Source organism: Takifugu flavidus, chromosome 5 (genome assembly GCF_003711565.1).
Source record: "Takifugu flavidus isolate HTHZ2018 chromosome 5, ASM371156v2, whole genome shotgun sequence".
NCBI lineage: Eukaryota > Metazoa > Chordata > Actinopteri > Tetraodontiformes > Tetraodontidae > Takifugu > Takifugu flavidus.
Genome location: NC_079524.1, coordinates 9,310,587 through 9,327,449, shown reverse-complemented (window position 1 = coordinate 9,327,449; position 16,863 = coordinate 9,310,587). Strand labels below are relative to the sequence as shown.

Below are 16,863 nucleotides of genomic sequence, written 5' to 3'. Positions count from 1 at the left end.
CTGGAGAATAAATGTCTGAACCCCACATGATTCACCGCGACTGATTGTGTTTGGAATCTGTATTTGCGCTGCTGCTTTAGTCATTTAAATCATGCATGTGGACACGAATTGTGAGTGCAAAAGGCTTAATTTATAATTGCTATAATTCCTCTGATGGTATTGCTTTGAGTTAGAATTTAAGATATTCCTCTCTGTGCGTGCATGATTTTCTTTTTTGGGGGGGGGGGATTGTCTCAGCCTGGCGTTCTCCTGTCTGACTGGGCTGTCTGGGATGCTCCGACACGAAACGAAGAAGGCGCATGCATGAGCGCACACTCGTATTCACCTCGTGACACAGTTTTTCCTGCTCATGACGGTCCGACACAAGGTGTCCCCAACGCACACCCCAGCATCACTTTAGGACATTGAACCTTTCCTCAGGACTACACACACACACACACACACACACACACACACACACACACACACACACACACGATCATGTTGAAAATTCACTGCTATATATTTTGCTGCCTAAAAATCTGCCAGTATTTTTGTCTGTAAGCTTCTAGATGAGAGCTGACAGATCAGCATATAAATTGAATGAAACGCCTTGGTCCACACAGAAGTACGGCGCCGCACTAACTTCTGTCTCCTCTGGTAAAATCTGCAGGATTGCTTTTCTCTTATCTTTGAATCTGCCATCACGTTGTCCGTATTTGGATGGATTTCTCGTAAGTCCATAAATTGGGATTTATTCCTCATTTTTGGGGAACTTTACTCTATTATTTTCTGCTCTGTGAGTTTTTCCAGGCCCGTGGAGCTTGTGCTTGAAGTCAATTAAATGTGGATTATAAACACTGAAATTACATTTTTGAACAGATTGACTCTTCTCCACTAGCATGATGCTAGTTTTTAAATATTCAATCATTTCAGCTGATACAGAAACGTGTCTGTGAATATTTCATTATATATTCGATGGAATATTTTCTGCTTTTTAAGTGTCTGTTAAATTTATATTAGTTATTTACAGGATAGCTGAACAACCTTATTGTGAACAGTGTCTTCATGGGATGGAAGAGTCCCGCTGGTTTGGGAACAGCTGGGATGGCCTAACATTCGGGGGTTTTCGGGATGTGTCCAGGTGTAGCTGCCAGGAGAGGAAACAGAAAATCTGCCTGGTTACAGAGGAAAACGAGCCCCCTGCTTATTGTCCTGTTTCTCTTCTCTTCCTTTCTCTCTATTTATTTTTTCTTCTTATGGCATCTTTCATCATTTCCCCCCACCATGCACAAAGTATTGATTCTAACACACTACAAAAATTATCATTATTTTCCAACTATAAGAAATGACCAGTGGTTAGTGGCCTTGGAGGGGCGACCCCGAGGGAGCGGGGTTCTTTGTGTGACTGTTCCAGGGATTTCAAAGCTATTTTTCCCTTTAGCAGATGTCTGGTAAACTCGGGAATGAGCAGGGACTCTGCCTCTTTCCTCTCGTGCTAATGTTTTAAATTTTTATTCATCCTAGCTACACTCCTAGCCAATCAGAACCCACCCCTATTGGCCTGATTTCTCATTGGTTATGTGCATCAATGAGAGCGTTGCGATTGGCTGGAGTAGAAATTCAATAGAGCAGATGTACAGTAAGCAGTTTTGAAGATCTTTACAACAAATACGGCTTTTGATGTCAGGTTTCAAACTTTCTCCAGGGTTAACATATATACTGAATGCAAGTGTGAGTGTGTGTGTGTTTGTCATTCAGAGAGAGAAAGAAAGCGACCTATTGATAGAATTTATTTGACTGATTATACAATAAACGTTAGTATGAATTTAGCAATATTCGAGACTTACATTGATTTTTTTATTTTTTTATTTTTTTGCCAGCCGCTGTGTTTTCAAACACACACTTGGACACATGCACACACAGACACACGCGCGCCTCAGTGCAACCACATGAATAATTTAGGTCTTCGATCCAACACTGGCCACACAAGTACCTGACAGCTTCTGCAGTTCGTGTGTGTGTGTGTGTGTGTGTGTGTGTGTGTGTGTGTGCGTGCGCGTGTGCATCTGCTACGTCGTGCAGAAGACTATAATAATGCGCACAGTGCTGAGGGTTTCTCACTCTCACCACATGCCTTTGTTTGCGATGTCGGTTTAGTGGTCCCTGAAGATCACTGCTGCATTCAAGAACCATCCCTGCTCACACAAGATGCTAAATGTTTATTTCATCAGTATATCAAAGCAGATCTTCACAGCTTAAGTGCTGATATGACACCAACAAAATGGTTTTCATGTTTATTTCATGTCCAAGCAGGGTTTTTTTTTTTTTTTTTTTATCAGAAGAGGTGTGCATCCATTTTTTTCTGGAGGAGCGGGCACAGGAGGGGGAACCATGGGGCCTCCGAGCAGAGAGGGAAACAGGGAGGCAGATGGGAGTAAAAAGCTTTCTTATTACTTCCAGCGTGCTGCGGCGTCACACGTCGACTTTGTTTGTCTGGAGTCGGCGTGTGTTCCTGGCTCTCAGTAGGCGAGGACAGGGTATTTACATCTATGTTTACTTCACGCAGCATGCTCCGTCCTAATCCACCCCACCCCGTTTGGTCACGCTGGTAGGTATATGTCACGCCTATGGAGGCGACAACGGCGCCCAGCGCTTTTACCGTCAAAGTTTAAGCTTATTTTCTCTTTAGCCTCGGCTGTGACATTTACCTCTCTGCCTCCCCGACGCCGAGCCCTTGATATCCCACCGGTAGCATTTTTCATCCCTGGTGGGGACGAGTGTGTGCACGTTTCGGTGCACCTGTGCCTCAAACAGCACAGTTTTCAGCATCTATCAAAGAAAATGCACCTGGGCGGACTTGAAAAAAGCCCGGTCGAGTGCAGACTGTCTGGGGAAGCGTGCGATTCCGACTGGAGGATTAATCTAAACCCCCTTTTACGAGGCATTCAGATCGGAAAGTGGGATTATTGAAACTGGGAGAGATAAAAGGGAGGAGAGTAGTGAATGCTCATATTGGCTCATAACCCTTCACGCCAGGCACGCAGGCACAGAATGATAAACAGAAGCAGCACGCCATTCGTCTTTTATCAGTCTTTTTAGCATTGACTCTGGATTTGTGCTGTGACAAGGTCCTTTGAATAAAGAGGTTTATTTCCATATTCCACAGGGATATTTCCCTAAACCTTCCATGTAATCCAGCAGGCATGTTCACACTGCACACATTTGAGCCAAATACTTCTCTCGTATCATCCTCCTTCACCAAGTCTCACATCTACAGCTAGCTCCTGTCATGAATGGAGGAATGTGTCGCAGTACAATACTGTCGCAGTTAGACTGAAATTAAATTACGCTTGCAGCATTAAACGTGCTCTTAAAGCCGACAGGAAGCATCTACACTATCCTGGATGGGAGACAAAACCCTGTCAAATGTCTCTGAGGTTGACCTGGACTAGAGAGAAGAGCTTCACTCTTCACCTACTCCACTAGTTCAAAATAATAATCAAATGAAACCAGTTCAGACCCATGAAGACCTGAAGCTGCCGAAGGTGTCGGACGGTCAGTTGTCATTTAACGCTTGTGTGTTGTTTTTCTCCCGTTGCAGCTCCGGAACCTGAACGTCCTGGACCTGCGACACATTTCCGAGCTCAACAACGAGACGGTGATGGAGGTGGTGAGGAAGTGCCGCAACCTGAGCTCCCTCAACCTCTGCCTCAACTGGAGCATCGACGACAGGTACGCCGAAATGGGGCGGGGGGGGGGGGGGGGGGGTCGTCTATCCCACATCGCCACGAGCCGAACTGTGCTCATCTGCATGTGGGACAGCTGCACTTCAAATAATGAAAGAAGTTTCTTCAACCTCAAATAACAGCATTTTGCTCACGTAACTGAGTAATTAATCAATGAGCGTGCAAAGCAACACTTTCCTGTCATTTTGCTAGAAGGTTCCGGATGTGAAGACACTTGAAAGACCTTTATTTGCCCAATAATGTTCACTAAAGAGCGGTTGCCCTCTCCTTCTTTTTGCCAGATGTCTGAAGCGGTTCCGCTCAATCAGAGAGTGTTCTCACAGCAACTCTACATCAAAGACTATTGTCTCTGCGACAAAGTACTGTGGGACATTTAGTGACATATCCGGAATCTTTTGTTCTCAGTTATGAGCACAAAAGCATAATTACTAACATCACAGTTATCCTTCAGAGGAAGCCCGATTATGTGGTTCTCACTCCAAATGGGGAAAAGTTGCAGACTATGAAATAAATGACCAAATTAGGAAAAGAGTCAGAGGCAGGAATGATTCCCTGAAATGAGGTAATTGTGGATTCCGATCCTCAGTTTATATCTCCGAAGGTGTCTGCGTGCAGCTGTAATTAAACATGAAACAGTCCAGGAAAGCTAATACCTCAACAACTAAGTTTGATGTTTTACAAATAATCAATTCATTTCTTTCTTTAAAGCTACAAGTGGACATTCAACAGGCAACATGCTCAACAACAGCAAAACAACAGTGACCATATTTTTATTTACGCCATCAAAATATTGATTTGCCGCCGTCTACCTCCTCGCCAGCTTAGGAGTGGCGACACTTAGCTCAATATAGGATATATATATATATAACAACCAAAGCATCTGTAGCTAGGCATGTGTGAAATGATTTTTTCACTGCCGAGGCGACGGCAGACACGTGGGAAGGTGGCGGTAATATCTTCCCCGCCTACTTTCAATCATACGATGATGGAGGTTGGAGAAACCCCTCAGAGGAGCACACCGTGTTATCAGCTGCTTCGCTTAATCTCAGTCATACAGTCTAAAAGACACACACACACACACACACACACACACACACACACACACACTCACTCACTCACCCACACAGTTGATTCAAGGCTGCATTGATTCTGTAATCTATATGAACTGTTCTGGTTCAGGGGCTCAGGGTGTGTGGCTCTGTGTGTTTTTCTTATTTGGTCCCAGACTATGTGTTGGTGGCCGCGAGTGTGTGTGATGTAAATGGCTGCATGTTGTGAAAAGGTCATAGAAGTGTGCGGGAGACTGGACGTTGTGCAGAAGGAGGCTGACATGAAGCTGCTACGCTCCTGCTTTGTCCACCTGCTGACCCCCCCATGTGACACAAACCTTGTCCAGGTTCCCCTACAGTCTGTCGCTGAGGCGTTTGAGGTCTTTTATCATGTGTAGTGTCCACAGAGACGGACAGATTTTTGGGTTGAGTCTAAGTTCCGAGTCAAAGGTCATTAACATCGACGCAGACATGCGCGACCCTCACTCGCGCTCGCCCTCGGAGGCTCTTTTGGGTGTCTTTTGAACTGGTGGCGAGCAGGCGGAGGAAATGACCCCTTATTTCCAGGATCAATTTGTCCGCTGACAAGGGACCATAGGAGGGAGGGCGCTCGGCGGGGGGCAACACATTTTACTCCCTCCTTCTCTTTCCCTCGCACTTTCTTCTCCCTTATCTTAAAAAAGAAGTCATGTCTTCTGGCTACCCTCATCTTCCTCGATAATAGCCGCAAATGGCAGCTCGCTGTAAGGAAACGGAAAATGACGAGCAAATACGGACTTCCCATCGTCGCGGTCCGATGGACAGATTGTGACAGTGGGACACCAATTTTTTGGTCAGTGTCATTTCTGGTGGGGGGGGGGGGGGTGATTTGCTGCAGGGGGCCAGCGTCTGTCCTATTATTTCCTTGTATCCTCCTCTCAGCGACGATGGGAGACCAAAGTGGGATTGTGTTTTCCCAAATGTCACAGTACTTGAAAATGGAGAGCGAGTGACGATCAAAGTGGAATGGCAGAGAAAATGGCAGCGCTCACCAAGCTGGCAACGCTGCCAAACTCCAACGATTTGCTTCTCTGTCGAGGGCGGGCTGCGGTTCTCATTCTTTTTGTTTTTAATGCCTGCTGGAAACCACTGGCGAGTATTTTTTATTTAGCCTTGAGGACAGATTGGTTTTATTTTGGATAATTAGCCTAATTTCTGTTTGTGTGAAGACTCGATCTGCAGAAGAAGGGGGGGGGGTCAGTCCCAGGCTGTGTCTCCAAAATGATGCACATCCGGCTGTTTAGAAACTCTAAATGGCCCTGGCGAGAATTTAATGTGGTGGTCAGCAGAGGATGGATGGATGGATGGATGGATGGATGGATGGTGGATGGATGGATGGATGGATGGAGGATGGATGGATGGAGGATGGATGGATGGATGATGGATGGATGGATGGATGATGGATGGATGAATGATGGATGGATGGTGGATGGATGGATGAATGAATGGTGGATGGATGGATGATGGATGGATGAATGATGGATGATGGATGGATAATGGATGGATGGATGGATGGATGATGGATGGATGGATGAATGATGGATGGATGATGGATGGATGATGGATGGATGGATGGTGGATGGATGATGGATGGATGGATGGATGGATGGATGAATGATGGATGGATGAATGATGGATGGAGGATGGATGGTGGATGGATGGTGGATGATGGATGGTGGATGGATGGATGGATGGATGATGGATGGTGGATGGATGGATGGATGGTGGATGGATGCTCCACCACCAGCGCAGCAGCAGTCTGAGCTGCGTGGGGCAGACGTGTGTGAGCAGCAGCAGCTTTGATCAACACTCCCGTCTCTCCTCCTCTCCTGGTCAGCCCGCCTGTGGTCTCAGTGGGAAGCAGATGTGGAGTAAATGAGTCACAACTTTAATGAGACTCACATTGGTTGAATTTGAACATTTTCCCGACTCTCTCTCTCTCAGTCAGTTTTCATTATTTTCTGTTCTTTTGTTTTTCTTTCCCTTCAAGCATTGATTTTCTGCCTTTCTCCATCACTTATGAACACTACTAATCACAGTTCCAAGGGCCTTTTTTTGTCCTGCTTTCTCACAGAGCTCTGGCAGGACGAAGCGTGGCCGGGGCCTCTCTGGGTTTTAGGCTCACAGTAAACGGAAACTATTTGAATGAGATTAGAAACACAACTTGGGAACGGCCAATCGCCACCTGATAGACCCAATCTGAGGCTGCAGCAGAGCCCTGTGCTGGAGCCGAGCACGGATTTAATCCAGTAACAACCTTCAACCCCTGCTTTTCGGGTTTTTTTCCCTCCAGAATCCTTTTTGGTGGTGGTGGTGGTGGTGGGGGGGGGGGTTATTTGTGGCTGGTTCTCTACCTGAACCTGAGTGTAAAAAATGTCATCCGCACCTTCGGGTTGTTAGAGTTTTATTTGGCAGCGAGTAAAAGGATTTTTTTTTAACTCACAGTTTGACGTAAGTGGAAATTACTGTCTCAGCAGGACATTGTGAGAAATCCCTAAAAGCAATCTCTTTAAATCTTTAAATAACCTCCCCATTCATGGATTCCTCAAGCTATTTTTTACACCTCCTCGCCAACCGAGCCCCCGTTTTGTTTGGATATCCTTGGATAGCTTCTAAATGTCATGGAAAATGTCAGTGGAGCCCGAAACCGGTGACCGACAGATATTTGTTCTTGTCTCGTTACTGGAGCATCTGTCTGTTCGGATTTGAGTGGAGCTGCTGAGGTGGGCGGGGCTTCCCCTTCCCTCTGAGTTTGCACACGCGTGGCGCGGGGCGTTATGGTCCGAGCGGCGCTTCCTGAGAATCTGACCTCGCTCTGGGCCCGTGCAGTTTCCAAAAAGCAGAACAGGAGCCCTCTTTATTTACTGGGGGCCACCTTGCTGGAGCAGCCTGGCTGTCAGCACAGATTAGAAGCCTGTTTAGTGAGTGCACACACGGGGAGGGCGAGTGTTTGCCCTGTTGTCTGACACCATGTTCAGAAACGGCGCAGGGAAAACAGCAAAGAGCGGCTGGAGTCGGAGTAATTAGCCATGGTGGATGCACCTGTTTGCATGCTCCAGACTGTTTCTGCCTTTCTCCTCCACCTGAGGCGCATCTCTTCCTGCCACCTTCCTCCAACCCCCCCCCCCCCCCCACCCAGCCTTCCCAGCCTCGCTCATAGACACGTGCCTTTATCAGTCTGGGTAGATGTGCTGTCAGAAACACGCGGCGGCGGTTATTAATTATGAGTAATGGCAGCCCCAGTCCCCAGCGCCAGGAAGTACAAGAGAAGGAGGAACAGTTCTGAAACCACACAGAGGAAAGCAGGGGGAAGTTCTGCACACTGGATAAATGTAACTGCTGTCAGACCTCGTTGGTTCCCTCCCCAAACAGAGACTTGGATAGCGCGCTAGTTGTGCTAGTCCCTGCAACTAGCAGCGTGGATTAGATGCAGAAGTGGTTTAAGTTGCTAATAAAAAGAGCAGATGGTTTAATTAGAAAGGTTCTAAGAAAGCGCCCCGCCGAGAGGTGCGCAGAGGATGAGGACACAAGTCAGAACTCTTTGATTTCCCTCCGATCCATTCAGTTCTAATAAAGAACCTGTTATAAAGCCTGTTATTCCGTGCAACCACATCACTTATCAAGATGGTTTCTCTTTCAGTTTCAAGCACTTTTGTTGGAAGGATTTCTGAGCAGAAGTTGAGGTCTGTGTTTGGGAATGTGTTGGGCGTACAGGTGGTACGCAGAGGGGAGTGTGGCTTATGATGGTTATCCGTACTGTGAGGTCAGAAAGTTCCCAGTATAATCTAAATGGTAAAAAGACCACGGGGCTCGGCTGCCCTTGTTCCGCCGTGCTGGAGTTCTGCCATTTGGCCGGTGTTTGAGGACCAAAGCTGCAATTTCTCTGTTTTCTTCTCTTCTGCGTGGCTTTAGAAGATGGCGTCAGATGAGGGCTACAAAAACCCCATTCAGAATGATCCTCTCACGCCCTTTTATGCGTCATTTCTTTCTAATCAAATGAGCACATGTCACGTTCTCATCCCCGACCAGTATTTTTACATTCCTCTTATATGACTCTGTTGTCTGGCCTTCCTGATACCATTCACTTCCCTCTTTTCATTCCTCTTATGCTCCTATTGTTGATTTCTTCAAATTCTCCTCCACCGCGTTGCTCCTCCATTCTTTCCCCCTCCTCCTCCTCCTCCTCCAGCTTTCTTCCGCTCCCCCGGCGTCATACTCATTTGTGTGATCGCCTGCTTCTTACCCACAGCACATCCGCTGCTCTACAAATGAGAGCGAGGGGGAGAGCATGATGCAGGACCCAGAGAACAGGGTTTAATGAAGCCAGCCTAAATGAATTTACTGCCTGCCATTGAACCGCTCCGTCCCGAGTGGCGGGGCTTGCACCTCGGCCATTGTGTCAAAAGCCCGCCCCCCCCCCCCCCCCCCGTCTCTGCTCTCCTACCTGTTTGTCTGACACCTCCCGTAATTAGCTGCCACTATTGAGGGAAGTAATTGCGCCGTGGAATCGTGTTCCGTTCGGGGAGCCACAGACGTGGGCATTTTTGCGCAATTGCTGTGAATCACGTCCAGCCTGAGGGCATTAGCGGCGCTTTTGAGCACAGGTGAAACGGAGGAGGGCCCTTTTTTAAACCACGGAGGATAAAAGAAATGAGAACAAAAAAGTAGCATTTGCAGCACGCTAAATGGATGGCAGGAGGGTGCGTGTGTGCATTACTCTCTGGGGATAAACATTTTCGCTTGGTGGGTGACTATTTCAAATTGCTATTTCAAACCGCGCTGTGTTGTGGGACTTGAATAACAAACTAAATTGGAGCTGTTTAACTGCTATTGTTGCTCACCTGTTTTGCATTAGGCTCCCGAGGACCAATAGTTAGCTGATTGTTATTCCCCGGCTTTGATTTGGTATGCATGAACTTGTGCAGCCTCCGGAAAGCCCGCACATGCCGGCTGTTAGCTTGCGTCTCGCTGTGGTTAGAAATCCAACAGCAGGCCGGGGAAGCTGAACTGTTGCTGCGCAAACTTTTACATCGTTGTCCTGTTGGAAGTCCCAACCCGGCGCGTAACTCCGTTTAAACCTCCGGCGTGACGTGAACCAACCAACCGCCCACCAACCTATGAAAAATCCGATTCCGGGAGAGGAACAGTCACCAACGGCCAACATGAGATCAGCAATGGAAGTCCGAATCCAAGAATTTCCTGCAGGAACTGCGCCGAACCACTTTGTTTATTTAAGGTTTATGTACGACGCACGATCCCTCCGGCCAAGCAGACGGACGCGGGCGTCCACTCACCGCTTGTTTACACGGCCGAGCTGTGATTTATGGTGCGACCTGTTTGATCGAGCCGGTAACTCCTGGACCTGGGACGGAATGTTCCGCTGCGGCAGAGTGATAGATAAACTCCGGCCAGGAAGGTCTGAGGGATGTGATTTCCTGCTGCAGCCATGAGCAGGAGCTCTCCTGATGCCTGATGCCTGACGCCTGACGCCAGCGCCCCGGCAGGTGGGCGGATCTGGTGCAGGCGCAGTTTCAGGTGTTCCGGGGGCAGATCCACAGTCCTCGTCTCAGACATGCAGCGGGCTGCTCCATTGGGCCAGAACAGAACAGAGTTTGGACTTCCCAGTGTTCCTCTGCTGCTGTTACCACCTCAGCCGCTGCGCTGGGAAATGGTGGCCGGCTTCATGTCTATTCAGCTCACGCCGCCGCCCGCCAGGCTGATATCAGGCTTTTACATTCATCCTGGACCCCTCTTTGTTATTTTTTTAACTCATTTTTCCTCCTCGTCTTCACTCATTGACCTCTAATCCCCCCTCTCCTCTTTTCTTCTTCTGCTCATTCCTTCTGTTCCCCCCAAAGCTGCGATTATTCAACTGTCCCTCTTTTCAGGTGTCCAACCCCCCCCAGACAGCAGACTCTGTTTAAAGAAGTCTCCTGAGCTCGGCCGCTAAAAACATGTTGATGAGTACGACATCGCGGCTCCGCTCAATGGCTTTGACTCTTCAGTAAATGGTTTAACTCAGGTGGGAAATCTATTGGCAGCTGATTCAGAATCCTATCTTTACCCCAGTGGGAGACAGTCGAAGGATTGGACACCAGAGAGGCTGGAAAAATTCACCCCAGCCCAGAGGCCGTGACCTTGCAGTATCAGGTTTTTGTTTCTCCGGGCATAACTTGGCCAAATAGGGAGAGCAGTTCCAGCATTCCAGCTCCTGTAGACGTGCATCGTAATCGCAGCTACTCCAGTTCAGCCGCTGGATTCATGTCCAGGGAAAAGTTCGCTGCGATGAGAGCAATATTGTAATTACACTGCCGAGGCAACATTTTCCCCAGGAAAATGTTGTTGTTGTTGTTACAGGAGGGAGAACCAGGCAAAGCGGAGCCCCGATCCCTTCCCTTGTTGGCAGCGGTCTGTCCTCTTCCAGGATCTGGGACAGCAGGAGGAAGGACACAATGCCACCTTCATTCATGTCTCCTCTAGCCTGGATTTGCTTAATCTCAAATTTACCCTGAAACATCCATACAGGGCACCGTGAGCTAATGAGCATGAATGAGTATAAAGTTACTAATGGGACTTAAGGCATCGATCAGATCAGGAGTAATACTGGGATATCACAGATCTCTGATAGAACGCAGTCATGCAAACCACCCGTCGCTCACGCCGTTTGATAGAGGAGGAAGCATGTTGGAGTAACCAGGGAGAGGGAGTAAGACTGGGACCCCTTTGTCCAGAATCATTTCACAATTCCACTTGGCTTAAGAGCGCTTGATCCCGAACTTCAGCTGCCTGCTGACGTCTGCAGGATCCATCGCGGCACTTTGATAAAAATGAATAAATAAAACACTCGAGGATGTCAGTTTCTCTGCCCAGTGTTGTCGGTTCAGGTGTCTTTTTGCAGACGTATTCTTTGTTTCTTTATTGCCTCTGTTGTTTTTACTCTGAGAACGGTCACCGCCCCCCCTTTAAATACGGCAGCTGGTGAATTCTCCTTGCATGTCTTCCAGCAATCGAAGCCGACAGTGAATTTCCCCCCAAAACACTTTTACAGCTTCTCGTAGAATACTGCCTCGGTCCTCAAAATTTGTTGATTAGCATATTAACCCAGGACAGGCTCATGTGGTCTGCTTTACATTAGCACTCCGCTAACTGTGCAACATTTCACGAGGGAGCGAGACGGAGAGATGGATGGCTTTTTATCCGCCTTGTGAAATATGTAATACATCTTCATTTTAACGGGGGTTGTAAATGTCAGGGCACAGATCTTCTCTTAATGAAAAGATCACACTCTGTCCAGGTTTTGACAAATTAATCTGGTTGGAGCTCAAAACTAGTCTCCCGGTTCCAGCGGATGAGCTTAAGCTCCACAAACTCTTTGAAAAGTAGGGCCGGCATGTTCAAAATTGTTCCTGGAGGCGTCCGAGCTGCTCTCATGCAGCAGTGCTCCACCCCTTCTGTCCTCACATCTTCTCCAAGGAATCCTTTTGGAGTTTAAGATGTTTTGAAGCGTTGGATGATTAGCTACCATCATGGTTTGACTGCAATAGTGCACGTATGATGGTGGTTAATCAAGCAGACATCATGGCGGTAGAAGAACAGCGGAACCCTCACCGTAACAGCTTCTCTGACATCTTCTTAAACATGTCATCACTGGTAATAAATACTTTATTGATCCCTGCGGAGCCATTGTTAGCATTACAGTTGCACCCATTCAAAATTAGAATGGAGGTGTGAAAGTTAGCGCCGGTTTGCGTGTTAGGACGGCGTTTGGACCACGCGGGCGGCCGGCTGGCTCTGCATTCCAACTCACCAGCTAATCTTCTGCTCTTCTGTCCTTCCCACGGCTTTAATGCAAACTCACAAGGATGTCACTGACATCAATTTACAGCTAAAAGCCAGACCACACCGAGCTATTACGGCACTGTCGCTGTCACAGAGGGTCCTCGGGGTAGAGGGAGAAATGAAGTATCAAATCAGACCGTCTGGACAACACAGGCGCAGTGCTAGGATAAGTGGTTTTTTTATCTACTCTATATAAGTAATATATTTTTAAAGTCCAAAGAAAGGAAAAAATAAATCAGTGTTTGTATTTGCCAGTGGTGTTTGTGCAGCCTCAGCCGGCGACACGGGGTCAAAGGTCACCCCATGCTCGCCCATACATACGCCTGCTCAGTCCCCGTTTGGCCCTCTGAACGCTCATTTTGTCCTGTAGCTAAAACTGTTCATCCTTTCGAGCCGCCGCCGAAGCCGCCGTTACAGGAAGGAAATGGGAAATTCACCGAAGAGCTGATTAATTACGGCCACTTCCAGAGATTTAGGGCACAGAATGGCTTTAGCGGCGATGTGCTGTTGTTGTTTTTCACAGCCCCGGCTGACTTTGTTGTGGCAGGCCTGTTTTATTTTCAATTTGAAGTGCTTTGCCCGCATCACAGCTGCTCTCAAGCAAGTTCATCCATCACGGGAGGGAGGAGGGAGACGAAGGAAAGTGCATGGAAAGGCAAAGGCGGAGAGATGAACAATGAACACATGCTAATGGCTTTATTGGAATGATCCCAGTTATTAATTTTTCTGCCTCCCTCACTTAAAAAGACAGGATATAAAAAAGCAAAGGTTGAGTTAAGGCAGAAATGCAGCCACAATCTGTAACAGGCTGTCTCTACTAATAGCTGGGAGCCGGCTTTTACCGATGGCTGACTGGCTCTAATTGATGAGAGGTGTGTACCTTTGTGTGTCTCCGCGGCTGGTTGCATTTTTCAGAGGTTGCATGTTGATGTATGAACGCGCGCATTTGCCTCGCAGCGTACGAGCTGTGAATCCAATCACTTTTAGCGTGAGGTAATGCGAGCGGAAGGCTAATTTTGTCCGTGTCACGAGAGACGATCGGTACTTGTCGCTCTTTCCCTTTCGACCCGCTCGCCTTTCCGCCCCTTTCTTCCTTTTATTTGAATCTAAATTTCTATCCAAGCTGCTTTTACCAGCGGTGTTGATCTTTCAGTTCGCATTTGGCCAAATTGACCCCGAAGCCCTGGCTGAAGCGGAGAGATTATATTATATTAGATATTAGTTTTCCATGAAACTGGTCTGAAACAGCAGGACAGAAAACAGAAATGCGAGCGAGCGGCCATAACTGTGTCAGTTCGATGCCGAGTCGTAACTCTGCCTTGAGGCTCTTCTGAGCACCAATCGTTTCTTCCTCTACCTACTTGCCCCCCCGCGCTTTTCCTTTTTTCCCATCACGTGTAGACTCCAAATTGCCCCACGATGTGGGAGAAAAATCAGCGGGTAATGTGATACTTATTCGCTTCTATTATATTTTCGGCCGCTTCCGTTTTTTTTTTTTTATTGCCTCAATCACAGAAATGGTCGCCGCCCATCCTCCTCTCGGCGTTCCGAAATGTGTGTGTGAACCAGGTAAAATGCAGCCGCTGTGAAGCTGTATCACCACCGATGGGGTGGCTCCTCGGCTGGACCCAAGGCCTTTACAGACCTCGGAGGAGACGGTGAGAGCGACCGGAGAGAATGGAACGATTATCGTATCCCTGGATACAGCTCCTTTAACTCTGTGATTAACCTCTGGTAGTGGGCTATTTCACTGAGGCGGCTGAGAGTGTGTGTGCAGGTGATTGAGCCCGGGGTGTGTGAATCTATTGGAGCCAAAGGGATGATTACACTGAAAAGGTTGAATTTGTCTCCAGTGCATGTAATTAACACATCAGAGGGAGCTTTATGCTGACACGGAGAACCGGGAATGGAGGATGGGAATGCGAGTGGGGGGGATGGAGACCCTGGCCATCAGACTGGAGGTCACAAGGAGATTGCTTGCTTTGGCAATTCCAACGCGGGCGCTTAGATAAAGATTAAATCGTGATGTGCGTCGCTACAACGGCCTCAGTTTGTTGAACAGAAGGCCGTTCATAACTAAAATATGAGCCACGGCTACACAGGAAGTGCTGCTCCGATCTGCCGCTGCATCTCTTAGCGGGATCAAGAACTGTTTGTCCAAGTTTTAACCGTGGCTGTTCGTCATGAGCTTCGCCATCCACCCCCCCCAAACGTGCGGGTGTTGTGGGAGCATAGCGCACGTGCACACACAGCTTTAGACCACTTGACCTTGGTTGCCATGCCAGCAGCAGTAAAGGCTGCGCCGAGGGTTCAGTGCGGCTCTTTGACGAGTCCCGCAGGTGCAACAACCCCCCCCCCCCCCACCAACCGGCCCACCAGTGCGCTGCACTTGTGTGTATGCGTGTAATGATGATTAATACCTTTGTTTTGGAAGCAACAGAGAGGTGCTGTGTGTTTGCATCAGTGTGTAGGTGTGTGTGCGTGTGTACGCCTGCATCCTCCTGGTTGTGCGGGTGTGTTTCAGCCTGTTTGTGTTTCCAGCCCTACCTCACACCCACCTGGCTGTCATCACAGGACGTTTTGTTTACAGTTTTGGCATCTTGAATCTCTTTCCCAACATTCACGAATAGTTTTTTCTCCTTTTACGAGAGGTTTTTGATTTAATCAGGTCCCTTTGGATTTCTTCTTTTTAAACCAAAACATTGATTGTCTGAACTCTCTGAACCTCTTTAATGAGATGTTTGAGTTCTCTGCATCTGGTCAAATGTCCCTCTCCTCTCCTCCTCCTCTCCTCTCTCCTCTCCTCCTCTCCTCTCCTCTCCTCTCCTCTCCTCTCCTCTCCTCTCCTCCTCTCCTCTCCTCCTTTCCTCTCCTCCTCCTTTCCTCTCCTCTCTCCCTTTCCTCTCCTCTCCTCTCCTCTCCTCTCCTCTCCTCTCCTCCTCGTCCTCTCCTCTCCTCTCCTCTCCTCTCCTCTCCTCTCCTCTCCTCTCTCCCTCTCCTCTCCTCTCCTCTTCTCCCGACCTCCTCTCCTCTCTCCTCTCCTCTCTCCTCTCCTCTCCTCTCCTCTCTCCTCTCCTCTCTCCTCTCCTTCTTTCCTCTCCTCCTCCTCCTCTCCTTTCCTCTTCCTCCTTCCTTTCTCCTTCCTCTTCTCTCTCCCTCGTCCGGTCTTCTCTCTCCTCCTCCTCTCCTCCTCTCCTCTCCCTCTCCTCTCCTCTCCTCTCCTCTCCTCTCCGTCCTCTCCTCGGTCCTTGTCCTCTCCTCTCCTCTCCTCTCCTGGTTCTCCTCCTCTCCTCTCCTCTCCCTCTCCTCTCCTCTTCCTCTCCGTCTCCTCTCCTCTCTCCTCTCTCCCCTCCCTTCCTCCCTTCCTTCCTCTGCCTAGGAGAGTCGCCTCCTCCCCCCCCCAAGTCTCTCAGAGCGAGAGGTCCTCCCCTCCCCCTTCCCCATCGTCTGTGTCCTCCTTCTCTTCCCCTCCCTCCGCCCACGCTCCCTCCATGCCCTCTTTCCTCTCCTCTCTCTCTCTCCTCTCCTCTCCTCTCCTCTCCTCTCTCTCCTCTCCTCTCCTCTCCTCTATGTACATCTTACCAACCTTTCTTATTCATTCCAGCACATTAAGACTTTAAATTCTTTTTATACAACAGAAAGTTTGCAGCAACACAGTACAATTTAATTTAAAAGGAACGTTTTGTTGCAACTGTTCGGAGAGGAACTTTTACCTCTTCGTTTCTCTTTTATGTATCCCCTGAATTAAAGTTTTATGTGTTCCTTCTTCTCTATTCTCCCCTCCTTCCTGCCTGGGAAACATCTCACCCTGATTTAATGTTTTCTTGGCGCCACATGAAGATTTTTATTAGCTCCTTGATGCCACCAACTCACACAGTTTTAGTATTCATCATTTAGCCCCCCTCCCCCCCACCCTTTCGTTTGTTAAAGTAGGACACACAGAAATTAACATTTGCTTCCTGGGTTGGGTGACTTTTAAACGCTTTCCACAGAGAAAAATTCCGACATTTTCTTTTGAAAATCTCTTCCTGCGTGTTTTAAAGATGTTATTTATTCCTTTTTCAACATCTTGGACAGGAGAGGAGTGCCAGCTGGCACCAGAGTAGTGTGCTGGTACCAGTGAGGTCCAGTTACCCAGAGTGCATTACACCGTAGGAAGTGATGCGATTAACGAGGCGGGGACACAAGATTTGTTCAGAGAGCACAGA

The 16,863-nt window shown here is 48.2% G+C and overlaps 1 protein-coding gene across 5 annotated transcripts in view; it reads left to right on the top strand.

Annotated features, from left to right (window-relative positions):
• Positions 1-16,863, top strand: part of fbxl17 (F-box and leucine-rich repeat protein 17) — a 129,527-nt gene that overhangs the window by 48,329 nt on the left and 64,335 nt on the right. For 4 of the 5 annotated variants that reach the window (XR_008950457.1, XM_057031964.1, XM_057031963.1 and 1 more), the window contains exon 8: positions 3,584-3,714. Coding sequence is in view for 4 of the 5 variants with exons in the window: in XM_057031964.1 (XP_056887944.1) it covers positions 3,584-3,714 (131 nt within the window). In the remaining variant the exon portion in view is untranslated. Of the gene's footprint in view, positions 1-3,583; positions 3,715-4,009; positions 4,487-16,863 lie in introns of those variants that run through there. The other variant, XM_057031965.1, reaches the window with a different exon arrangement.